The 27,412-nt window shown below is 43.9% G+C and overlaps 1 protein-coding gene across 5 annotated transcripts in view; it reads right to left on the bottom strand.

The window, feature by feature from the left end:
- The window catches only part of hoxb3a (homeobox B3a), a 68,319-nt gene that overhangs the window by 8,080 nt on the left and 32,827 nt on the right, over positions 1 to 27,412 (bottom strand). For 4 of the 5 annotated variants that reach the window (XM_071203925.1, XM_034088477.2, XM_071203926.1 and 1 more), the window contains 2 exons: positions 8,002 to 8,068; positions 389 to 1,080 (listed from right to left, as the gene is read on the bottom strand). In XM_071203925.1, the coding sequence (XP_071060026.1) occupies positions 389 to 965 (577 nt within the window). In that variant the 5' untranslated portion in view covers positions 966 to 1,080; positions 8,002 to 8,068. Of the gene's footprint in view, positions 1 to 388; positions 1,081 to 4,017; positions 4,400 to 8,001; positions 8,069 to 27,412 lie in introns of those variants that run through there. The other variant, XM_034088478.2, reaches the window with a different exon arrangement.

Here is a 27,412-nt window from a genome sequence, read left to right as displayed (position 1 = left end):
TGAGGATGACCTTGGATCAGAGCAGACGCACTGCCCAGCTACTGATAACCAACGTGACCAGTTGCCTGGGGAAACCTGTTTTGCTATAGCAGCCTGAGAAACCTTTTTAAATCCTCGGGGATCTGTGGCTTGAAAGAGGATGTTGATAAGAGAGGTGAGGAAAGAGTGGGGGGGTGATTGGAAGGCGAAGGCAGGATAATAGGAAAGAGGCGCTAATGAGGAAGGAAAATGAAATAGAAGGAGGACATAAGGAACCGAGGAAGGGGGAGATGAGGAGAGAGAGTTGTGTAGGGGGGATTAGTATTCTGCATGTGGTTTCTGTGAGGCTGTGGGGGGAAGTCAAAGCAGAGACAGACAGAGAGACAGAGACAGGTGCGGTCTCACACACCGTTGCCAGAGTTGTTGCTGGGCGAACAGTTTTTCTGCTTGGTCGCCTGTCGACACTCTTTCATCCAGGGAAAGATCTGCTTGGACATGGTCGGGTTGGGGGGCAGCGAAGAGGAGGAGGAAGACGTGGAGGAAGACGTGGAGGAAGAGGAATTAGACGGCTTATTGGGGCCTGATTTAGTGAGCGAGGAGCCCCCGGCACTGCCCCCTGGCTGCTGAGCCCCAGTATTACTGCTGCTGGGGTTGGGGGGCAGTGGGGGGGACACCTGGGGGCCGGGGAGGTGCTCAGGTGGCAAACTGGGCCGCATGCAGCTGCCATTCAGCTCCTTGGTCTTGGCTAGCTGCTGCTGCTGGTGGCCGCTGATGCTGCCCAGTGACTGTAAAGAGCAGGCAGAGCGCTGGTACGAATCCACATCCAGATGGGGGGCTGACTGGAAGGCCGGCTGGTGGTGGGACACTGGGACCGGTGCATCGTAGCCCCCAAAGCCGTTGCCGGCTGCCGCTGCCCCCTGCACCTGGTAGGACGAGTAGCCACCGAAAAGTGCAGAGGAGTTGTCGTAGTATGTTGTCTTCTGCATTTCTGAGAGAAGTGGCGTCTTGTGCTCCGGTCCTTGTTGAGAGCCACTGCCGGAAGACCATTTGGTACCGGGGGTCACGTGACGGTGTCTCTCCAACGGTCTCCTGCAGTCTGACCTGAAAGGTTAAGGAGAGGCAGAATGAAGAAATGAGAGAGATAAATCCATCTTCCGCCATGAAAGGCACCATGACATGAATAGAAACCACTGCTTTTCTTTCCTCACCCCCCCTCTACCCTCCCCCTCCCCTCTGAGCCCAGTGCACAGCCTGCAGATGCTCTGATGGAGGAGGCACACATGCACACACATTAACAAAGACACATACACACACACACACATACACACACACACACACACACACAATAATGTATTCACAGTGATGCACACATTACATGTTATTATTTGTTGTATTATTTCAATGTGGTATTATCATTACTATTATTATTATTATTATTATTATTATTATTATTAATACCATTGTTATTATTATTATTTCGTTTTTGTTTATGTATTTTTTCAAATGATGCAGCTTTATTATTATTATTACTGCTATTATTGATATTATAATCCTAATTGTAATATTATTATAATTATTACAAACTTAGCAATTACAAGCAACATATTTGCCCATTTAATGATTCTATGAATCCTGGTTAATAGTTAAGTATAAGTATACTTATTATTGTTATTATTATTATCTATCACTAATTATGTTTCGGTTCCATCATGTAATCCAAGAATAATGACAGTGCTTCACCTTTCAATTTTAAAATAAAAATGTAATAACACCGTGTTCACTACTTAACATAACTATAAGTAATCCACTTGTATTATTCGATCATTTAATTTCAGTGAGGATGATGTTTTATAAAAAAGCAATACCCCACCGCGTCTGTTGTTATTCAGGCTGAACGTGACATTTCGTTGTGTAATGGCGGCAGTTTATGTGGCCTGTATATATTTCCTTTGTGACTGATGTAGGTAGCCTATTTCTGTCAACCTCTGCCTTCCACACATGATTTACTGTTCTCCGTCTGCTCGGCTGTTACCTCACTCCCAGAGTCTCCGGAAACACAATAACAACATACTCCTGCATCATGTTTGAGTAGAAATAACGCATATTATTGCACGTGATTTATTATAATAAAGGCATACATCAAATGCCTTATTGAGATGTAGGCTAACGCTGTAAACGAATAAAGGATTTCTGACTGTTTAAAGGCAAAGGCAGTTTGAATCGGGGTCAATAATTCCTAGACTCTTCCAAGAATACAAAAATAAACACTTGGACTTGGGTACAAAACAGGCCAACAATGGAGAGATAGGACAGCAAGACAGAAAGCCAGGAAGAAGCTTCACGAGTCAGTGATTCATTAGTGTCGAGTGCTCTATCACGGCCCCGAGAAAAAGAGGACAAGTAGAAAAAAGCAGCCGTAAGACCCCATAGGGTCCCTATCTGCCTCACCGCCGGGGTGGGCCTGTGGCCGGGTGTCAGGCAGAGAGGGCACCTGGCATTCATTTGGAGAGAAGGAGAAGGAGACGGAGAAGGAGAAGATCTGCCAACTGACACTCACTGAGCCGTTGTGTGCTAGCTACAGCTAACAGGCTAATGTGTTCAGCTAATTACAGATAACACAGATACTAAGCTAGTAGCCACCAAACTACAGTGAAGTGTCCAGCTGAAGTGTGTGAGAAATAACGTGACACCATTAGGTTGAAAAGAAATAGGCCTACGTTACAAAATAACTTTAAAAGTTGTACTTGTAGCAAATGGCTCGTGCTATTTTTGACGTGTTTTTAAACAGCAGAGCACGAGGCCTAGGCTATATGAAATATGTCTTAAATAACATTTAATGTAACATTTACAAGGCTGACCCAATTAATTAACAATAAAATGTAATTAATGGTAAGGTTAACATATGTTTCGTTTGCTAATCAAACAGATGCCGTTTTTGATTTATTTGAATGCGGAAAAATAGAAATCTGGATTATTTAAGGTGCAAATGTTTTCCTATTGTGATGGAATTGTGCAAACTAGCCTTTACAAATATGTTCGTTCGTTTAAAAAAAATGCAGATTAGCCCACTATTCTTCTTTTTGGTGATTAGACAGTCCAGCCCTACTCTAGCTCTCAGCACGTCACACATGTCAGCCATTTATCTTTCTGGGAGACAAGCTGGAATCCTAATTATTTACTCTGAGGAATAGTCCCAAGGAGGGAGAGAGGGAGGGAGGCCGTGGCACTGAGTGTAGGAGGAATATGTTATTAAATCATATCGCTGCTTTGCCATTAAACGGGACACGTAATGTCTGTGGCCCTTGCTTGTAGTTTACAATCACCAACTTTACTAGACGCCTCCCCGAATAATCCACTTACACTGACAGAGATACAGCCACCTAAACAAAAACAACAGAGAGAGACGAGGGAGGGATGGAGAGGGAGGGAGAGGTCAGCCTGTGGTGTCCAGTGTCTGTGTTTTATCCTAGGATATAAAATTACAAATGGCGCCTGCCATGAGAAGCTCAAAGAGAGAATGCATTAACTTGGACAGTCCACGTATTCCTTATCCCATTAACAGACACAGAGAGAGGGAGGAGGGGGGGAGAGAGAGAGAGAGAGGCCAGAAACAATAAAAGATTGGCCATATCAGAGCTATTGTTGCTACAAACAGTGAATATGAATACAAATACAGCATCACAAAGTGTGGAATAAAATAGTATAATAATAAAAAAGGAGGGCCGAGGGAGAGAAATAGGTAGCCTATAAATACCAGGCACAAGTAGTCCATCCACAACAGCAAATATGATGTAAATAAATAGCTCTAAGTGAGGAGCAGGGGAGAAATGAGAGGCACAGAGAGAAAAAGGACAGAGTTGGAAGGCCGATAGAAGAGGGGGGGCTGCTTGCGGCAGCTTAAAGCATTGTGAACTCTTCTTGAACCGGGATTGAAGTCATACGGGCCATAAATCACTGAGCCAGCCACTCAAAGTGCACAGCGAACTAACTCCGTGTTTCTGCTTTGTTGGCCTGCTGCCTGCCGGTGAGGCTGCTTACCTTTTCTAGCCCCGGCGGTCCCGGTCCAGTCCGGCTCGGACCCAGCAACACCGCATTACAGATTAGTCCTCAAGCACGTTAATCAATAACAAATAATAAAATACTGAATTAATAACAAATCCGCTTGCGTTCCCTTTCGTTTTCTCCTCTTCTTCTTCTCTCCGCTGCTGTCTCGACACTAGCGCGAGCACCACAACACCTCCTGGAGCTGACAGCGGCGGCGGACCAAGCTCGCGCCGGAGACCGTGTGGCATGAACGGCTGTCGGATAAGAGAGAGCGACGGTGCCCAGAAGTGAATGATGAGGGGGGGCGAATTAAAAGACGGGGCTCGGTGTAGCTAATGGGCTACAGGCAGGCAAGCTAGCGCACGAGCTGCTCAGGTTTACCGGGAGCCTGCCTGCTGCCAGCTCGCGCCCCCGCCCCCCACCGTCCTCCACCCTCCCGCCCCAGCACCAGCACTGCCTGCACCGCTGCTGGCTGTTAACAATGGCCTCAAATGTCTCGCTTTTGTAGCTCTCACACAGCCTGTGAGCAGCAGCCCCGCCACAACATGTCAACCCATTGCATGTTTGGGTTGTGCGCGAGCTCCTTTATTATTTTCCGTCTTCCCGCCTCAGCGTCTTCTTCTCTGTATTCGGTGTGTAACCTGCTCTCGCCTCAGTCTCTGGAAGCCGTTATTCTACACCACACTGGCAGTCTACAGCCGGCCTAGGAGTAGGCTAATGGTGGTGCTAGTTTCCCAGTAGGTGTTCTCATGATGTTGTTGACAATCAGCCCGGGTACCGCTCACGGGGGTAACGGAGGAAATAACGGGGCTTGACACGCGGACGCGTTGATTCCCCCATCAAACATCTGAGCGTCACTCTCACATTATGCTAATATAGGCTACCAGGCTGCAGCCAGGCATAAAGCATGGAGCTTCTTTTCACGTGGCAACACTAATTGATAGCCTTTCAAATCCTAATTGTTCCATAACCAGTCAACAAACAGCCCACAACTGGGTCTATCAGCCATAGTTGTATTTCCAATCAGGAGCTGGCAGGACTTCTTGCTGAGGAGGTCGTGGTTTGGGTCGTTTAAACTCAGCTATACCATGTCATTAAAATTGATAGATGGGTGTTCAATCTTACCAACTATGCCTCTTAACATTAAGAAAACAAAGTAGGCCAATAATAAATACACATTCTTACAAGTAGCTAAACCTCAGAATATAATTAAGATCAAGTTGTTGTTTTTTGCCAAACTAAAGTAAAGCTGACAGCAGATGCCTTTACTGTCTATTTCTCACATGGATGGCTTTGCATCAAAATATGGTAATGAATTATATTTAGCGAATGGCTAACAGTAGATTTGACTTTAACTGGAAATGTAAATAATACTTTTCACTGTAATCATATTCATTTAAAGAGCCAGATACATAAGTTAAGTGAGTGCAGACATGTATTATATGTTTACTGTTATTTTAGGAGGTAGGCCAATCACTTATGAGTCACTGTTTGTGGCAATTTGGCAAATTCATTTGATATCATGTGGAGGCATGTTTACAGGCAGTGGGACAAGATCTTGTTTCCACTTTGCCAGGAAATTAGACTTTTTTTAAATTGTATGACCATTTTATGTACAGAGCCCCTCCTGCAGCTCATTCCGTGCCACCCCCCCCCCCCCCCCCCCTCCCGAATATGTCAACACCTTGTCTCCCCCTGCTGCTGCATAGTCACAAAATATGGTAAATAAACAAGAAAAGGAGGTCACAGTGAGCGAGACAGACATTAAGGGACAGAAGGTAACAATGTAACATTTCCATTAAAGAGTAAAACGAATATGCATGACTTAAAGTGCACTTCAAGGTCTTCATAAAGGGAAATACGAGGAAGACAGGGGCAAGGTGCAACAAGATTAGCAGAGAAATGTGACTTAAAAAGGAAGCAAAAGTGATCATAAAACCCAGAGGTAAAGAGAAAAGCCTATGAAACTATAAATGTTCCCTATATTGTCATAACACACACACACACACACACACACACACACACACACACACACACACACACACACTTACACTCCCTCTATTTTTATTATGCAGGACGCTACCCCTGTCGTTTATGGTAAGATTTATGAGTTTTCTCGCACCCAGCAGCGGTGTGCGTGTGTGTGTGTGTGTGTGTGTGTGTGTGTGTGTGTGTGTGTGTGTGTGTGTGTGTGTGTGTGTGTGTGTGTGTGTGTGTGTGTGTGTGTGTGTGTGTGTGTGTGTGTGTGTGTGTGTGTGTGTGTGTGTGTGTGTGTGTGTGTGTGTGTGTGTGTGTGTGTGTGTGTGTGTGTGTGTGTGTGTGTGTGTGTAAACAGCCAACTTTAAAACAGATAGCACTGGCTGTGGGCTGCTGAAAGAGGATGAGCTCGGTGTAGGAGGAAGGTGGGATCCTGAAATGTGTCTGTCTGCAAGTTTCCCTTCAAACCATCCTTTGTGAGGACTAAAGGATCTGCTAACTGCTGCTGAACAACACCATTACTCATTAACCAAACCACTAATCAGCTATTTTATTGTCTCTGTATTTTTTTCTCCTCCTACTGATCAACAGTGTGTGAAGAGACGCGGTGAAATCAGCAGAGGATTACATGTTGACTTGTAAAATCATGCCGGAGCTTCCGCTTTATTTCCCTTGGAAGGCATGTTACGGCTCCGTGTTTCGGACTGAGTCACGGGTATTGGGTTTCACAACTGAAACTCGCTGGAATGGAAATCCTCTTTCCATTTTTTGTTCTCCCCCAGAACATCAGGCATGTAGGCCACGGAAGATGACACAAAGGAATTTCCTCGGGACTTTTTTTTTTTTTTTAAAAAGCCTATTTTACGCACTGTGCGGACACGTGTTGCTTTCAATGCCAATGGTTAAAGCATGTTATGTTCGTGAGGCAGAACAACAACAACTAACATTACAGGCGAAAGACTTTTTTTTTAAACAAACAAAAAAGGGCTTTCTCATGCTTACCTTGAACATACTCCTGGGTCCTATATTTTTTATTTAGCATTACCATTGTGTCGATAGGATTGTCTATCTTTCAATTGTGTTATTATTAGCATAGCCTGTGTTATAACTTTTTACTGTCATTCATGTTTGTTGATCTATCTACAAAAACAACAGAAAACACGAGACAAATATGTTGTGGGGATATTGGGCTAGATATAAATAAAATTCGATTTGATTTATAATATTTCATGTATTGATGGTTGAATCATTATTTGTGAGGTTCGTGTGCTCTGAAAGAAAAGTACTGTTCTTTAACTGTGACCTGTTATAAACTGATAATGCCGGTAGTGGTGGGGGGTCATAAGCTCTGTTTTAATAACTGTCGCATCAAATGATGAAGTCATCACACACCTCTGGATCATATCACATTAGCACGTGTCATGACATGGTTTTTCATCAATCACACACATACACATTTCCCATGCATTCATCTCCCATCTCTACACGCTCAGGCTGTGAAGCAAATGATATAATCGCCGATTAATGGGACAGAACCACCAACATATGTGTACACTCATTATCTGCTTTAGTTCGTTTTTCTGTAATCGGTGGATTTATAATATCTTGCATCAAAATGTAAAAGTAGAATATTAACGATAATTATGACTGAAAAATAATAATAGCCTATCTAGTGTTGGACAAAGGCGTAACACATGGCATCATGCAAAGACTGCGCGCATGCCATACGGCTAAGGTGCGGACAGTCTTTAAAAACCCTAAAAAAATCACCGTCCCCATTTTAAGATGTGCTGTAATTTAGTTAGATTTAATAATTAATATGCTCTTAAATAATTCTGCATAACCAAGATTGTGATCGAAATTCACATCCTCCAAAGTCTAATAACGGTTACTGCAGATTCACATGCCGAAAACATCTTCTTCATATTGTATAGCCTCACCAAAAAAAACATTAAAAAGTAGCACTCACCAAAAAAACAAACATTAAAAAGTAGCACTCACCGAAAGATTTCCTCTTATTTTCTGATATTGTGATGGCAGGAAACGGCTTCCAGAAAGCTCCTAAGAACTGCAGGGAAAGGGGAAAGGGGAAGGAGGGGGGACAGGTTAGATAAAACACAGAGAGATGCAATCAGAAGGTCTTGCTCACATCTGACACAGAGCAGAATCTGTTGTCTAATCGAACGGTCAACTGCTGACAGTATTTCTGACCTAAATTATTCCCGGTGATTTCCCGGAATAAAAGCAATAAGAGCAGAGAGAGGAATACGGTCTGGGCGGAGTGATCTGACATGTTATTGATTCTGCTTATCATATTACAACCTTTCATATTCACCGTGTTTCCCCTTCGTTTTAAAACCCGTGTGCACATCTGCTCTGCCTGCTGATGGAAAACAATCAGACTAGGAAACATGTGATCCAGATAAAAGTCAGAAAGCATAGAGGCAGAACGAATCGAAAGAATCTAAAAATTAAATGTTGTGGAATCACCTCATATAGAAATAAGTAAATATAGTTTGATAGTTCTAAAAAATAATATAAAAGTTTAAAATATGAAATAGGCTGCTTACTTAATTATTTGTATATTAATAACTTAATGGATGAACTTTGTGGTGGAATGGTTAACACATGAAGTGGTGCATTAATACGCCGAGCACAACGAGTGGAAATGGTTACAATCGAACAAATATATATTATTCGGATTATTTTGAAGTTCAAAAAGCACAATAAATATAATCCAAAGCCTAGTGTGACACCCAGACACTCTCCCATTGACTACTGAACAGATCCATAACAATCACAAATGAGCAAAAAAATCCCAAATGTTGCCAAACGGCCGCACGAGCCCACGAAAATGAGAAGCGGCCCATGAGGAGAACAGCTGTTTCCCAGCAGCTCTGCATCCATGGGGCCCATAAATAACTCCAGCATGATTCAGAGAGAAAACCCGGACACCACGAAGAGCTCCAGCCCGGGTGTATCCTTAGAGCACCCAGAGCCGGAGAACGCTTCCCGGGCCGGACCCACATCCATCCGCGGTGGTAAACATCCTTTAAAGGTTAAATGAATAATTGTATAATAGTATCCAAGACCGCAGGATGAAAAGCGCTGTCCGTGTTGTTGCATAGCTGCTGATAAATGTTATTAAAGTGCTGGAATAAAATCTCCTGCTTCTGTTTCTGCTCCTGACAGCTTCCCCCAAACACATAAATCAAAAGCAAGGATCCCCCGACCTCCCCGTACCAGCCTACACCAACACCACCATCAGCACCTCCACTACTCCTACTACTATAAAGTTACTTAATGTTTCCGCGCACGCACGCACGCACTCACGCACAGCTCTGGCTGCCGTCCATCTCCATGTACAGCACCGACCGGGGTTTCCTTCCCTGCGTCCCCCCTTTAGCCCCGCGGGTCAGTCGGAACTTTGCGCTCCGGAGCAGGAGTGCACTAGTCTAAAGTTACCCAGAAAGTGATGCAGGGGCCGACTAGCTTAGCCAGCTAGCCCATAGGCCGAGACAAAGGGAGGAGGCCGCCTCCAGGGCCCCAGAACAGCTGATGAGCCACGTTTTGAGTGGAAGAGGGAGAGAGGGGGATTCACACAGATCCTGGATCAGGATCCTGAATGTAAAGAGTTGTTTTTTTCTCAGGATAGATAAAGTGAAAGTTTGAAATTGTGAAGTAATGGCACATTCATATGCGGAAGCAGCAGAGGGTCTGTCCGCGCGTAAGTGAACCAAATGCGTAATGGACTCGACTGGATTGGAAAACACCATTCCAAAGTATATTTCATCAAATTAAGCACGTTTTTTTTAATGAAACTTGAGACTGTGCCGTTTTTGAGACGTGAAATCCTTAGTTAGATGGATTTACGACACTCTGTGGTTTCATGTTAAAGTCTCACATGACCTGAACACACGTTATCACCACTCCCTGCTCTTATCTCTGCCTGGACTGGTGGTGCTGTCACCGGCCTGCATAACACACACACACACACACACACACACACACACACACACACACACACACACACACACACACACACACACACACACACACACACACACACACACACACACACACACAAACCTTTCAGTATCATCGCTGCTATTTTACAGATGGTGTAAAAAGTATCCTGTGGTATTACAGCACCACTCGAGCACTCGCTGTTATATCGGCACACTGCTCTCCAAAAGTGACTTTTGACCTGAAGGAGCAAGAGCTCAGTTTTTTAATGATCCACCCACTGCATGGCAAGTGCTGAAAAATGGCTTTTTAATGTTCTAGCTCTGATCCTTGAATCGCTATCCTTTCAATTAAGACATGATTTAAAGAAAATACATTTTGCTTTCATTATGAGCCAAGGATTCGTGCTGGAGATGTAAAACAGCAGAATGGACAAACATGTAAGCCACCGGCTCCTAAAGTGTGCTCAGCTCAAACTAAAAGCATTGATGTGGTAATTATACTGAGTGTAATATTATCACCTTACATATATGTTTGCATGTAGCTTGTTTCCATACTGATTAAAAACTGGTTGATTTCTTTACTTTTAGACTAACATTCTATACGTGATGTAGCGGTACACACTGTGAGAGCTCCGTTAGCTTACATCTTAAATACAGTCTACAGTCAGGAGCACAAGTTTCATGCAGCCATGAATACTGCTGACTTATTGACATAACAAGAAGCATTAATAGACTCAACAGAACTCCTGGAGATAGTGTAGTAATTATATAATAACAATACAAAAAGATAATAGTAATACTTTTAACAATTTTTCACATGTCCTGGCCTCAAACAAACTATCCGCTGGACTCATCCCCCCATGTGTATCCGATGTCTGGACGTGACGTCATTTCCACTGACGTTCCTCTCAAATGATCTCGGGTTGGAATCACGTTTCGTTTCCCAGGAGCTCAATCCCTGTTCCAGTCCCACTTCTATGCCGATGCAGCCACATAGGAAACCTTCACATTCAGAGTGCATGCACTTGCACTGAAATCATTGACCGTTGACTTTAATTAAACGTATTATGTCAACACATTTCACAGGTTGGTTGAAAGCAATCATATTACGTTAAAAAAAAAAAATTAGGTTCAACTTAATATTATTATTATTACAGTGTTTGAAACGTGTCTGTTCACAAACACTGCATGTACACATTGTAAACACATTTGTAGTCTTACAGGATTTGGGGAGTTCACAATCCTTCTCTTTTTCTCCACTGCAGTTTTTTCTCGGGAATTACATTTTCTCATAAGAAACACATTGGCTAACAAACACTTGACAAACTGCTGACTTAAACAAACAAACTTAGCAAAAAGGAAAACGCTAAATCTGCTATCTCTCCTTCACCTTTGCTCAAGTCAGTGTCTGCATTGGATTGTTGACCCTTTCAAGCCACCATAGCACCCATTTCCATCACAGTTTGCTTCCCCAAATCTCAGTCAATATCCATCCATCCATTTATCATCAAGTCCATCTGAAGCTTTCCTTGAAGTGTAATGAGGGTGAACGGCCATGCAGCATCATCACCAACAGCCTCACCAAAAGGGCAAGCGACGACAATCTCCTCTGAAACACATTTCATCTCCTGCCTCCTGATCTGAGCCAATGACAAACACGTTTCAACACCGCTTTTCAGAGAGAGGAACTGAGAGGGAGATGTTCCTGGCTTTCCAGTTTTTTAAAGTAAAGTGTCGGTCCCAGAGCAATTAAGGCTTTTCAGTTTGTTGCCCACACACAGCGGCAGATATACTCAGTAATAAGTTCAATAATGCAACAGAATTAAAGCTTATAATAAAACAAGTACCTATCTATGCACTGACAACTTGTCTTGAAGAGTATTTTTATTTAATTGAACAATTAACCCTAAACTCAAACCTAACGCTAAACTCAAACCTAACCCTAAACTCAAACCTAACGCTAAACTCAAACCTAACGCTAAACTCAAACCTAACGCTAAACTCAAACCTAACGCTAAACTCAAACCTAACCCTAAACTCAAACCTAACCCTAAACTCAAACCTAACCCTAAACTCAAACCTAATGCTAAACTCAAACCTAACGCTAAACTCAAACCTAACCCTAAACTCAAACCTAACGCTAAACTCAAACCTAACCCTAAACTCAAACCTAACGCTAAACTCAAACCTAACGCTAAACTCAAACCTAACGCTAAACTCAAACCTAACGCTAAACTCAAACCTAACCCTAAACTCAAACCTAACCCTAAACTCAAACCTAACCCTAAACTCAAACCTAACGCTAAACTCAAACCTAATGCTAAACTCAAACCTAACCCTAAACTCAAACCTAACGCTAAACTCAAACCTAACCCTAAACTCAAACCTAACGCTAAACTCAAACCTAACGCTAAACTCAAACCTAACGCTAAACTCAAACCTAACGCTAAACTCAAACCTAACCCTAAACTCAAACCTAACCTAAACTCAAACCTAACGCTAAACTCAAACCTAATGCTAAACTCAAACCTAACCCTAAACTCAAACCTAACGCTAAACTCAAACCTAACGCTAAACTCAAACCTAACCCTAAACTCAAACCTAACGCTAAACTCAAACCTAACGCTAAACTCAAACCTAACGCTAAACTCAAACCTAACGCTAAACTCAAACCTAACCCTAAACTCAAACCTAACCCTAAACTCAAACCTAACGCTAAACTCAAACCTAATGCTAAACTCAAACCTAACGCTAAACTCAAACCTAACCCTAAACTCAAACCTAACCCTAAACTCAAACCTAACCCTAAACTCAAACCTAACCCTAAACTCAAACTTAACGCTAAACTCAAACCTAACCCTAAACTCAAACCTAACACAGTCAAATATTTTAATTCTTAAACATTTCATTTTAGGGTAAACCGCATGCAAGTTCTTAAAATACAACCTATATTTTGTGAAGTTGTGTACTTTCTTAATCGCAAATGTTTTCGGCAATCTGTAATTTAAATAAAGGTAACGTGAACAGTCAACTGGTGTCATGGTTTCCTATCTCCACTGAGCGTGCATTGTCTGCCAATAGCTGTCGGGAAATGACTTTTATAAATGTTTTCAAGATGTCACTCAACAAGCTGTTAGCGGAAGCCGAAGAGCAAGCAGGGAGAAACTCAGATTTGAACATGAAACTGCTTTATTCACTGTTTTCACCACTTGATGCCAGAGGAGAGGAGCAGACCTCTGTGTTTAATTATATTATTATTATTACACTCTGGGTAGAAACCTCTTGAACTTCTGCATCTCAAGTTATCAGAGAAACAAGCTGTTCCAACATTAGCATGTAGCCCACCAAACTGCAATAAGAAAACACAGATGTGTTACTTGAAACTGTGCTAATTAGCCTTTCTAACTGTTTTAATCATCAGTTCCGTTGTTTCCGGAGAGGAGGAGACCTCAGTGGATGATTTTGGCTCCGGGTAAAAACCTCTAACGTCTGACTCTTAAATTATCCGAGAAAAACAAGCTGAGCAAACTTCAGCTGCAGCAGTAGAGCGTCCGGGGGAAACAAGGATTCTTTATATTAAACTGCTTGGTTCAGTGTTTTCGCAGCTTTTAATGAGAGGAGAGGGTAAAAACCCCCGTAACCATCCACACGGAAGGTATCCCAACCAAAACCAGCTCAGGGCTAAAGCTGCAATCATCCACGCTGCTTCACCACCACACAATCTCAAGCTTTTCACATTATTTGGATTAAGATAGCTCTGTAGTAAAATATTACATAATGTTTAACTATAATCTAATTTCCCCCAATATATACTGATGGGAAACATGTGAATGTCCTTTCACAGCCAGTCTAAGCGTCACACCCTCTATTGATGCGTCCAGCCGTGTGCCTGAAGACCGGCACTGGGCAGTTTACATATTGTTCTACACCGGACTGTGAAATGAAGCATGTTGGAGGACAGGCATTGTCTGCTGTTAGGATATCCTCTTATTTGAACATATTCTTTTCATTCTGCTTGTGGCATCTGAACACATCTTCTACTTATGTTGCTGCTGGCTGCAGATGTCTCATAACTGAGGCCTTATGCTCCACAACAGATCAGTTTGAATGAGTTTAGGGTTAGCCACATGCGTCTGTCAAAGACGCCCAATTCTGCGTACAGGTCTTGGTTTGCAGACATGCACGTGTACCAACAATCAGAACTGAGCGATCAACCAGTTCATTTGGGAAGTGTTAAAATAAGAGAAAACATTTTAATACCATGTAAATGTTGCTTCTAGGTTACATTTAAAGAGTCAGACTTGATGCAGTGTTAAGCATCGTGCTGAGTCAATGAGAATAAAGTGCATGAGTCCTATTTGGACGTGCAGCCTCTTTTTCGGGGTTAGTTTTACTTGATTTAGCTCAAACTCAGCATATTCACGTTAGGTTATAACTTTTGATTTCATCAACGCTCCGATTCAGTTATGTTACACCTGGTTTCTTCCTCTTTCAATAAAAAACAAGTCATATTGTTATTTATAAGACAAACCATATTGAAAAAGGAAAACATTTGCCTCTTTTTACAAGTATGACATAACTTTACAGAATAGAAGGGATGAGCCCTCTTTAATGGTCACACAGCACAGTGACATGTGTCCTCTGCTTTGAAGCCATCCTAGTACCAGGAGTCTAGTACCAGGAGTCGAGTACCAGGAGTCTAGTACCAGGAGTCTAGCACTAGGAGCAGTGGGCAGCTAGTGGGCAGCTAGTGGGCAGCTAGTGGGCAGCTAGTGGGCAGCTATTGCACAGCGCCCGGGGAGCAATGGGAGTGAGGGGGGAAGGGGGGTGTCCGGTGCCTTGCTCAAGGGCACCACGGCAGGGCAGGAGGTGAACTGGGACCTCTCCAAGTAGCAGTCCACACTCCATATTTTAGGTGTGGCCGGGGACTTGAACCGGCGACCCTACGGCTCACAGTCCCTCTCAAGCCCCTACTGACTGAGCCACTGCGGAAGCATTTAAGTACCTTAAAGCTCACAACAATAATGTGTCGAGGAAACATGTTGGCGCGATATCTTTCCTCCTCTCTTGCTGCAGCCCCCCCCCCCACTCCCCCTCCCCCCTTACAAGAGCATGCCCTGTGTCACCAACAATTCCGACCCAGAAACTCATGCCTTCAGCTCTTCCTTTGACAGAGAGTTAATCTTTATCAGAGATGCTAATCTTTAACCTCCATCTGAAAGAAAGCCCTGACGCCAGGAGAAAGAGAGCGGGGGGCGGGGGGTGTTCGGGGGTTCAGAGGGGGGTGGTCAATTTGCCCTTTCTGCTCCTGGGGCACAAAAAGTGCCAAGCTCACCAAGTCTGTCAGGCACTGGAAGAACAGTGGTGTGTGTGTGTGTGTGTGTGTGCGTGCGTGTGCGTGCGTGTGTGTGTGTGTGTGTGTGTGTGTGTGTGTGTGTGTGTGTGTGTGTGTGTGTGTGTGTGTGTGTGTGTGTGTGTGTGTGTGTTAAACGCTATGTAAAATCAAGTTTAAAACCAACAGTATTTATAAACTGCAATCGAAGCGTATAGACAGTGTCAGCTTACATTTGTTCTGATTTAAAAAACAATGAATATCATGAAAGCTGATGATTGATTTTACAGGAAGTGTGTGAGGGATCCTGTCAATGTTTAACTCTGAGAATGCCTTGTGAATAGTGAGCAGTATGGTATACTCTGGAGGCCAAAGGGAAGGTGCAGGCATGAGTCCTACGACCCCAGTAATAGCTAGCATGTTACCACTTCAGGTCTTGTCACAAAGTGAATGTGTTTGTAATACGGTCTGGTTAGACGCATGCTTTATAAAGGACATTTCCAACCAGTGACTTCATGAAACTTCTATACATCATCACACCGGGCATTAGCAGCCTTTAGCTTTGCAGTGGAGACGAGAAGTGATGCATCTGTGACGTATCTCGATTGTTGCGTCGCGTCAGCTTTTTTTACATCTGGCAATTACATTTGAAAGATATTTCTTTCTGCAATATTCCAGAATCCAATGGAGAAATCCCAATGCTTTCTGCGAAGGAGCCTTTGCGATGCTAACTTCCGGGTCAACCTACACAAAGACCTCATCCCTTGCAGCACTATAAGCCATGCGCCTTGTCCAATGGCTGATCATCATTTTTCAGGGGTTTTGTTGCGTGACCAACGGGTTAAACTTCAGGACATATAGTGGCTACCTATTACGATCACTTCATGTGTCAGGTCCATTAGCATCCTTTAGTATCTGTCGTCATTTGTAGTTTTGCATCGCCTTAAAAAACGATTGTCCTAAGTTGCTTCTTTATGTTTGAGGCCTTATGAACAACCTGAATCAGTACAACAAGGCCGTATCAATGTCCTACCAACATGCTCCTCTTCTGACACACGGACCAGAAAGAGAAGCAGGGGTGGTAATATAATCCGGCCACTTGGCCCAGCAGCAGACCAGCCTGCTACTCGACCTGTTTCCAGGAGAAAGCGTGTGTATGGATCTGGGCCAGAGCTGTCAGCCTTTATACAGTGTGACAGTGCGAGGCGCGCTTCCCACACTATGTGACTCTGATCGCTGTTGTGCCTATACTCTGTCAGTGATGTATGACTAAATCAATTACATCACAGCTGTGTTGGAGTCGCTGTGGGTTTTTCATGACTTTAAAGTCTCTTTGCCCGGAAGTGAGTGAAAACCACCAAGGTCAAGCGAGCTTCCAGAGGAGCTGTCCGGATACTTAATACGACACCCACATATCAGCTGTTCCATACTTTGGCTGGTGACCCCTAAAGTGCACGGGAAATCGTATTGTTGTGAGTCCTAAACACTTGTTGGGACTTATGGCGCATTTCCACTACAGTGCAGAGCGCGGTTTAAGCGAGCCGTGCCCGGCCCGTTTTTGGTTGCGTTTCCACTTGGCGTAGTTCCAGCTAGCGGGTGCTATTTCACAGTTGTTCTGGCTCCATAAAATCGAGGTTCTTAGCGGGCCAAAAACCAGGCTGAGTCGGGCTGAGCATGCTAAACTAGAGAGAGGATCGCTGCCAAGGGGGCTACAACTACACAAGATGAACATATTTGACCGTGATTTAATTGTAATACACGTTTCAAAATGATGCCGAAGTAACAACATACTGATACCGGTTAGTAAGAACCATGAATTAATGCTTTGACGAGTCTGCAGACAGACGGCAGGCGAACAACCTTTTAGAATGCGTGTTTTCTGAATGGAGATCGGCTAAGCTAACGTTGTATATGCTCCGACCGTCCACACTCACAACAACGGCCTACAGACATAAATAAACCAGCGACTGTATTCGCCATGACACAGGCAGTCTGTGGTTTGTACTTGTTTAACTTGTGTCTAGTTTCTGAACAGATATGAGGAGCTGTGAGCTCTGAGTGCTAACAGCTAACGGCTGTGTTGGTTTTGTGTTTCGCATTGAAGATGACGTCACGGCTCCGCCTGCACTGCGTTACTATAGAGTGGCAAAGTCCCTCCCTTTCCAGTGGACCTCCATGGGACCTTATTTTGGAAAAATCCTGTAGCCTATGAGAGAGAAAGATTATCTTTTGATCCTGTTTGAATTGTGCAACGAATTACACATATGATGTTTGTCAATTTAAAAGATCATTTTGCAAGTCAAAAAAATAAAAATATGTTGTAAAACTGTGAAGTAACACATTTGTTGTGTGAATCGCTCAATGAACTACATCTCTGGTCTCGCAGACGTCACCAACACCAAGATGGCCGTCACGTTGGCACATTTCACCTCTTTCTTTCAGAATGAGGCGGAAAGTATTAAAAGAGGTGAAAATCACTACAAGTCTGGGCGTGTTGAGAACTATACATGTACACAAGGGGAGTTAGTCGGTTCCTAAGAGCCAGCATGCGGGACCGGCTTTACAAGGTGTCGGTGAGTAACACAAGTGTAATGTGTAACGTTAATGTACACGACTCTAGAAGTTGTAGTCTTTCTAGTTGCGTATTTTTCATAGTCTTATATTTCAACAGTTTTAAGACAAACTGTGACTTTTTTGACATGGAAATGATTTGTTAAGATTGACAAACATCATATGTGTAATTCATGGCACAATTCAAACGGGATCGAAAGATACGTTTTTCTCTCCATTGACTTCAATACATAATTTTCAGAAATAAGGTCCCATGGGTAGATGGGCGTGACTTCACCTCTATAGTTACTGCCCCAGCTACTAAACTGTAATGGAAACGCAGCATAAAGTGAGTCTGTCCTAACAAGGCCTAACTATACTGCACTAAGCCGTGCGAGGCCCTGCAGTGGGAATGCGCCATTAGTGTTGCTGACACACTATTAGGTCAAACATTAAATCCTGTTTAAACCTAATTTAACAAATCAAGGAACCCATGTATGTATACAGTAGTTATAATGCAGGATCATCAGCGAATATTTTTTTGATCTTATCCAGCCTGCCTTGTCAAATGCTTATAAAGGCCATTTTGATTATACATTTAACAAAAAGAGCTAAACGTGGCTTAAATAAGTTACATTGTAACTCTCTGTTAGTGTGTCCCCGAGATACACCGAAGGGTCCAGGGAGGGAGACATGAGAAGGAAAAGTACTGTTATGGCTTTTCTCGCTTGAAAAACTGGACAATCTAAAAATCTTTCAAATGAAATAAACTGATAAGAGAAATCACTATTTGTTTGAACTATTCACCTGAATTGAATATCTTGATTTCTTTCTGTTTAATTTGTCACACCTATAGGAATAGTGCTAAACAAATACAGCGTTAATGTTATCATAAGGCAACAGGTTATTCATGTGTCCTCTTCTCATCTGTGAAGCTTCATTCAGGACTCATGGCCACAGTATTTAGAGAATTATATATAGTTCCTTGTACAATTATTCATTTATTAACAGCCAGCTTTTGCTTTTGAGAAATCAGTTGTTTATAAAACCACTTGTGGACTTGTTGTGTCTTTTGGAAGAGGGGGGTTTAGGAAAGAGGGTAGAAAGAGGGAGAGAGAAGGGGGGAGGCTTTTGAGTAAGCAATCTTTTCACACTATAATAAATCACAGCAGTGCTAGCATGCATCTTCTTTCTTTACACCTAGCTGTCAGGTCCATTCACTGCCAGTCACGCGCACACGCACTCACCGGACGCACACCTCTCTGTCCAAACAAGAGTGAGAGGGACGGAGAGAGAAGAGCCATTTACCGTTACCTATTCTGAGCATCTGACTTCAACACACACACACACACACACACACACACACACACACACACACACACACACACACACACACACACACACACACACACACACACACACACACACACACACACACACACACACACACACACACACACACGCACACACGCACGCACGCACGCACGCATAGTAAAAAGAGAAGCTTTTGGCTAGCAATAGAGCTGGCACACCCCGCGGATGCCTCGGCGCACAGACCACGGTCACACACAGATAATTAATGACATGTCGAGCTGTCGAGCTGTGAAACGCGCGGGGATGGGGACGCCTCGGGAACACACACCGGGACACTGAGCGAGAAGCATCCCCGGCGGAGCTTACCTGCTCTCTGTCCGCGTCTCTCCTCCTGGACCTGCTGCTGTTTGGACACGAACGGAATAAAGAAGAAGAAATCCTTGGACGTAATTTCGTGCGTAATGACGGACGGTTTGGCAATTTTCTGCCGTGGTTTTGAGTCCAAAAAAATGGCAATAAAACAGCATGTATAGCACGGCGTTGGAAGAGCTTGCGGTTATAATTCCGGTGTGTCCATTAGCACGCCTCTAAAGCGTTTTACTCGCCCGGTTTAGGGAACAGCTATACATTTAGAGTCGTCTCCGCCATAAATATCCAACACTCACAGCCTACCTCCAGCGCACAGGCTGCCGGGGACTGCTGGGTCTGGGGCTAGCTGGTGCTTACTTCACCCTAAAGAACTCACCGCGTGCGCGCGCTCACCCCCCCTTTCGCTTGTGCTGCAAATGTCCCCCCAAATAGCAGACCGTACTACGGTCGAGCCGTTTCCTCTCCAGAGCACTGCGTGTCCCCCGGGCTCCTCTCCTCTGTCTCTTCCTCTATCCGCCTATTTGTCCTCTTTTTTATGCGTCCTTTACCAATTTGCCAAAATGAGCAGAACTCGCCTCGCTTCTTCTTTAGGTCCCTGTCTATTTTTTATTCAACTTTCCAAACAAGCACTGCGGTTGTTTTGCTATCTGGCTAGCTTTTCTTGCTGACCTGCAGGACAACATATTCTAGAGCATCTTTACAATAATGAAACTTCCACTCATGTTGCATTTAAATGGTATCACTGATTACATGACACCGCGAACTGTGCCTCAACCAGGCCATGGACTGACAGCTAGAGAACCTATGGCGTCTGGGAGGGGGTGGGGGGGGGGGGTTCTGGTTCGCGTTCCTGTCCAACAGTGAGTCTGGTTGAGGTGCGCCAGGGGGGTTTGCGCGGTTCAGTGTGACCTGCCTGTCCATCCTGCTGCATGCGCGCGGGCCAGATGTTGGATATTACATGGCGTCAAACTGAGAGCGATCAGAGGGGAGGAAGAGGGGAGGACGAGGGGAGGAAGAGCACACATTCCGCTGTGATCTGACCTGTGTTTGGCGTGTTTACACATCACACGAGTTTAGCCGTTCACCGTGTATCCAGACAGTTTGAGGGAGACATTGAAAGCATTAATATGAACGGAAGCAAACTTAACTAATATATTGTTCAACGTTGTAGTAATACATGAAATACAGTGAAATAGGCCTAACCATTTCTGTAATCACAATACATGTTCCCACATGATGACCTAAACTCCACCACCAACCCAGTCACGGCAGGGCGTACAATGGGCACGTAATTGAATAGATTCGTGTACATAAACACGACTTTTTATTTATTTTATTTGTTTAATAGGCCTGGCCTATATTCCGAGCCCGGACCACGTCAGCTGTTAATTGTGTGTAAGCGGTGCTGTATTCTCAATGATTTTCCAATTCTCAAATCATTGTAAATTGCTGCTTTAATAACCAAAATAACTAAAATAGCCACATGTATCTTCTGAGCCTTTCACGAAGACACGATTTAAGGATATTTTGGACACTTTGACTGGCTTGTTATTCTTTATATTTAAACACATTTTGAGCGCATATGTCTCGTTGGTATTGGCCGTTAGTTACAGGTAGAATTTAGACCATGAATGAATCTCTGCTCTCCTTATCTTCCTGCACCCACCCCCCCCCCCCCCCCCCCCCCCCCCTCTCTGTGTTTGTTTGTGTTATCTGCCCACGCGTATAGACATGCCTACACTGCCTCACACAAACACCCGCACACACGACAAGAGAGTGAGAGAGACAAAGCCAGTAGGAATAAAGAGAGCCGTTATTTTTAGATTGTAGCCGCAATGATAAAAGAAAGCGAACGGGCAGGCAAAGGCTCGCGCCCGGGCCCCTCCTCGCGGACACATTTCCGGTTCGATCGGCTCGGTTTCTTATCGCCCTCGTGCAAGCTGCTCTGCGGCCGGGTTGAAGTGAAAAGGCTCACGGGCTCTGGATACACTTTCCGCCGCTCATTTTTCACGCGCTTTGAATCACTGCCCTCGCGCAGACGATTATAAATTAGTGCGAGGCTTCTTATTGATTTATTTCCAAACGGGTAATCATCTGCACGCGGAAAAGAGCCCGGATGTACCTGGAGCGCGAGCGTGTATATCCTTTAAAATATAAGGCAATTCATGATAAAGGTTCAGCAATATTAATAATACTTATTTTATAATATTGATAACCTTACATTGTTTTTTTTAGCAAAGCAATGCTGCTATGATAATAAATCATGGTTCCTAAAACGTGGCCCTTGTTAGGGTTGATTTAAACACACGTTAAGGGGTTTTGTTAGGATTATTTCCCCAGCTCTTAAATCTTTCGCTCGTTAACGTCCGGCTGCAGATTTATGACGCGCTGCTCACATTTATGTTTTTGAAGATTCTCTGCTCCGTTTCTGCTTTCAAGCCGAACTGCTTTCACTGCTCCCATGATGTTGTCTTTTTACTTAAATTCAGAGAAGGCAGTAGATTAAGCACAATCTTTAGTTTACGGATATGGATTATTTCCCTGTGCTGGATTTATATGAGAATCCGCTATGGCTGGAATATTCAAAGGGACACTTCAGAACATGTGAAATGTAAGGGTAAACACTACACTATTTTTGTTGTTTTATAGATTTCTTTTTTAAAATTTATATAAAAATGTCTCGTAAAATGTAGGTCAAGACGGGTTTTTGCTTATGAATTTATATGAAGACAGCCTTCCATACACGCATGCTTGCTGTCTTTGCTCATGTGTCTAAGCCGTGTTAGAAAAGATCGCTGTATTCAAGACTTTAAATTCCGTTTTCTGACTTTTCTGTTAAGCAAAACCGGGCAACGTTTTATAGAGACTAAAATAACGGGCTTCGTTTAATCAGATGGATTTGAACAGAGTAGGACTTTAAAACAGCAACGTTTTATTTGTATTTAATCGAAAGCCTTTTCTCCATGTAGCGGTAGGCCATGCTTGTCGCTCTGCGCATTTTAACATGCCTTGCGTGGGAAAAGAACAGAGACGAAGACAATATGGCTGCCAGAAACAGTGCTGAGTGGGAAGATGAGCCTTGCGAGAGTCTGCCACAGCGCGTGCCAGTCAGACGCGTGGGTCCGCATCGACCTTGTCATTGACCATTTAAAGCCAAACTCAACCTTGCCGTCAACAACAACAAACTATTAGTGTTTTTTTGTGTGTGAAATGTACTATTTTCTTCAGCGTAAGCGAACAAGTGAGAATGCCAAATATTCTTCCGCTATGCCAAGATTAAACTCATGCAAAAAAGAGGTTGAATGTCGATATAAAAAGAAGTGTTTGTAAATCCCTCTCATGCACACACATTTTAAACGAGCAAGGCTACATTTTGAAGTAGATCGCCGTTAAAGCCGTGACCAGTGGGGACGATGACATGAAACATAATTACAATAACGCACACATCTAACGGAAAATCACCAACATTCATTCAGCAAATACCGACAAATTCCCACTAAGCGCTTCCATTTAACGATTCCGCTCCAGCTCAGAGAAACGCATATACCCGTCTTATTGTTCTCTATCTGTGTCCTATATTCTCCGGATGTACACTGCCGCCATTGTCCTGCAGCAGGTCTCGGTGTAAACATTCATTCCAACCTCAAATGTTTGCGGCTTCACAATAAAACGCCATTGACACATTAACGCCATCTATCTATCTGTGTTTCCCACCGAGGTCACAAACATCTGGATTATGAATCATAGTGCAGCAGACATGCATTTAGCCAAATGCAGCGAGGCCTCAGGAGTTGCCCCCCCCCCCCCCCCCAGCAGCTATAATGGATGGCAGGCAGGCAGTGATATCATTTCTCAACGCGCTTTCAAATATTTGAACAATTTCAGCTGGGTTTGATCCGGGACTATCTCAGAAGACAACACACACTCAGCAGTGGACACATGCCTGGGATAAGATAAGATAAACTCTGCTGTCGTGCTCCCTCACCGTGGGACTATTTAATTAGTGTGTCCCCTCTTAAATTGTGGAGTGTTGGAAATGTATTGTAAACCTCACCTCAATCAGACACGAGGCTATAGCAGCCACATAATTACATGTATATGACAAAAGGAAGAAGCAGTCCCCAAATGTCTCCCACCCCCTTTCCATGTCCACAGCAATGAGGCGGGATATTGTTTCTGACACGCGGCGGGCAGCAGGAATACACATTTTTGGAAGAAAAAAACGCCCATTATTAGGGAATGGGATTCCGCTGAGCTCTAATGTGGTTACACTAAGGTTTACACTGCACGTGGAGGCTAGTGAGTTCAGCCCTTGAAATGTAATTGTAAACTGATTCCATCCATCCATGTTTCTGCTATTGCAACAATGCCAATAAATAAAGTATTGTAAGCTAATTGTGTATGCTATCTATTTAATTCAATGATGTTTGATGTTGTTATGAAAGACTGCACGTTGCATATTCTACCAGCTGGCTCCATACCAACACAACAACCATGTGTATATATGAGTTATGAGATTAGCAGATGAAATTACCAACCCTCCCCATGAGCCCACCCCACTTGCTACTCTCAATGGGAAGGGCTACAGATGCTACTACAGCCGCTTCACAATGAGTCATTGGGTTTACAGCCATGTGTGGTGAAGAAATGCAACAGAGATATGAAGCAAAGACGGAAATAAGAAATCCCTATTAGTATTTCCCTAAGGTTAAGAGTAGAATCAGTTCTGATTTAAAGTGATGGGTTTGAGCTAAGGCAGAGCCTCTGAGTGCCGACATGAATAATGGCGCCTTGCTCCATTCCAGCAGACATGAAAAGAAAACACTGTTAAAAAGAACTGCTGGAGAAAGATGGAGACAACTTCTTAAAAAATGAACTCAGTCAGAGTACAGTCTGGACACCATGAAGACACCACTGCTCTCCACAAGCAACCATGCACCAGATGTACACTACACTAAAACAATATGAGGGTTGTTTCTGTTATATAAATACACTTTATACACATTCTACTATCAGTGCTTAAGCATTGTAATGATGCACGCTTAAACCCAGGACTATGATAGAGTTTAATCAGCCTTAGACTCTAATGTCGATCTTCAGCTTGGCTCCTCTCACACTTCTTGCTATGGATGAGATCTGCATGGCCGGCAGGTCCTTTTTATGAGATTGCATGGCAGCGGAGGCGCGCCCGGTGTGCCAAATTCAAACAAATCTCTCGTTAATTGGTCGCCGCAGTAATTCACGACCCGGAGCCAGAAGACAGTCAAACTGAGCAAGAGAACAGGCGGAGTAATAATCAAGTGAAAAGGGTGTGTGTGTGCATGGAGGCAGGTGAGGAGGAAGAGAGCCGGCGGCCGTGGCGGGATCTCTTCCTCCTCATCTCCTTCCGCGTTCCGGTGTATCATCGCTCCATCGACCGTCACTTTTTCCCACAGCGCAGAGAAAATGTGATTTATCGCGGCCGGCACCGTAAACAACAGCACTCCCTCACAAACACACAATGGCAGCCGCGGCCGCACGCTGACACCCTGCCTCACTATAAATCAAGAGAAGTAGCTGGCTGGGAGGGGGAAACAGGGGAAGAGAGAGGGGAGAGAGGGAGGGATGGATGGACAGGGAGGCAGAGAGAGATGTAGAGGCAGACTGATGGGAGGAAGATGGAGAAGAATATCCTAAAGAGTGCTTCCTAAAATACAAACAGCCATCGGCTAATATTGCAATGTTCCCTCTCTCTTCCCGCGGTCTGCACCGCTATAAACAATGGCTGACTTGATGATGGGTGGGGGTGATGTGTAAACAACACGACAGCAACATGCACGATGAGAAAACACGGCACAAGATGGGTATTTTTGGGGAGCATATTTACCACGCTGTTACAATGATTCACTGAGAGGGAGGCGGAAGGCGCAGCAGCGAAGAAGAAGAAGAAGAAGAAGAAGAAGAAGAAGAAGAAGAAGAAGAAGAAGAAGAAGAAGAAGAAGAAGAAGAAGAAGAAGAAGAAGAAGAAGAAGAAGAAGAAGAAGAAGAAGAAGAAGAAGAAGAAGAAGAAGAAGAAGAAGAAGAAGAAGAAGAAGAAGAAGAAGAAGAAGGATAGTGTTTCCCCACATGCAGTCCCCTTACTTCCGCAATACTCACGGTGTCCACAACGACCCGCAAGACGCACACCCGTCCAAATTTGTTTTATTGCAGCCTCCTTCCCCTCTTTTCTCTTCCCCTCTCTCTCTCTGTCGGCGTTTCTCAGTGTCTCCTCTTCTCCCCCCTCTCTCTCTCCCCTCTTCTCTCTCTCCCTACTGCTATAGGGGGGGGCTTGTATTTTTTTTGTTGAAAGGACAGTTGCATTTTTTCGACGTCAGACACTCCGGAGCGGCACCATGTCTAAGCGTTATATTCCTGACCAATACATATCTGTTCTGCAACCTCTGCATGAATTATTTAATGAAGCACGTGACGTGTCGGTCGGGACGGGAGGGGGTGTTGGGGAGAGGAGAGGATGGGATGGGGGGCAATCCATGCGCGTGTCTGTTCGTGGGTCCCATCCGGACTGGTGCATGTTTGCAAGACTTAAACATAAAAAAACATAAAAATGACATCAGAACACTTCATAACGCGTGCACCCGTTTGTGTGTGTGCGTGTGTGTGCGTGTACACTGTGAGGTGAAGCACGGCCTGTGACAGACGCACAGAGAACCGATAAAAGATGATTGTCACCGACTTTGTTCGTTTTTAAAAAATGACTGCCCGCCTCGCACTCTTTCTCCGTTATTCCTCACTGTCAGCTCCGCCTCGCGCCGCCGTTAGTCGGCAGAACATGAGGGGGTTCCTCACATTGTCCTGTCTTATATTTCAATGTATCTGTTGCCGGCAAATAGAAATAGTCCATGATGGAGGAGAGAAAACGAACATATGTTTCCTGACTGTTGTCTGAAGTTTCTGCTATTTGTGTTTGCACCCAGGAGCCAATAAAGAACAGACTGAAGAACATCGTGTGCGTGGGAACCAAATGCGTACATTTTTATGTTGTTATTCATCAATCATTAGAAATTAATGTATTGCATCGACATGCGACTGAGTCGGCTGGATATTCTAATGTTCAATATGTTTTACTCTAAGTCATACGATGTTACAATACCACATGTGATATGGACACAAAATAGCAAAAAGCAAAAAACTGACGGGCACAAAAAAAGAAAACGTCTAATCCCTAAAAATAATATGTTTAGCTTTAGCCGGGCTATTACTCACCTAGCCTATGGGAGATAATATGACTCTGAATTAAATGTTTTATTTAAAAAATAAATAGCCCAAATAAACATAATGTTATCCCATGAATGATTTTGGAGAGGCGCTGTAATTAATTTAGCAGAATTTACTTCGAAAGAGAGAGTACCGGAGAGCTGTTAGAAATGAAAGGAGAGACAAAGAGACAAGGAGAGAAATAAAGGATGCTCAGGAGGAAGAAGGAGAGGGTGAGGGAGAGGGAGAGGAAGACACAACGAAGAGACGTCTCCCCCCGCCGCGAGGCCGCGCGCGGGGCTCCAACAATGGATGCTGGATCATCCTCTGTAACAGAGCTCCAGCAGAACAATGGAGCTCCAGACTGTTAGCAAGTGAGGCTAACAGTAGCTAAACAGAAACACTTCAAGGTCAAACAATGGAGCAGGAGCCTCCAGGTACACACACATGCTAACACCACAGGCTTTTTATGTTTTCATTTTAAACTAGAGATGAATGGACGAATAAAACCAGCCCGGTCTCACAGTCTGCGTACACATGACACGACTTTGCAAAGGCGTGACATAGATACGCAGAAGTCCGATTTTGCGTGCATTATGCGCTGATATCGCGCCTAAAACATTAAAACAAAGAGCTCATGGCTTCA

Source organism: Pseudochaenichthys georgianus, chromosome 8 (assembly GCF_902827115.2).
Source record: "Pseudochaenichthys georgianus chromosome 8, fPseGeo1.2, whole genome shotgun sequence".
Taxonomy (NCBI): domain Eukaryota; kingdom Metazoa; phylum Chordata; class Actinopteri; order Perciformes; family Channichthyidae; genus Pseudochaenichthys; species Pseudochaenichthys georgianus.
This window is presented reverse-complemented; position numbering and strand designations above follow the sequence as displayed.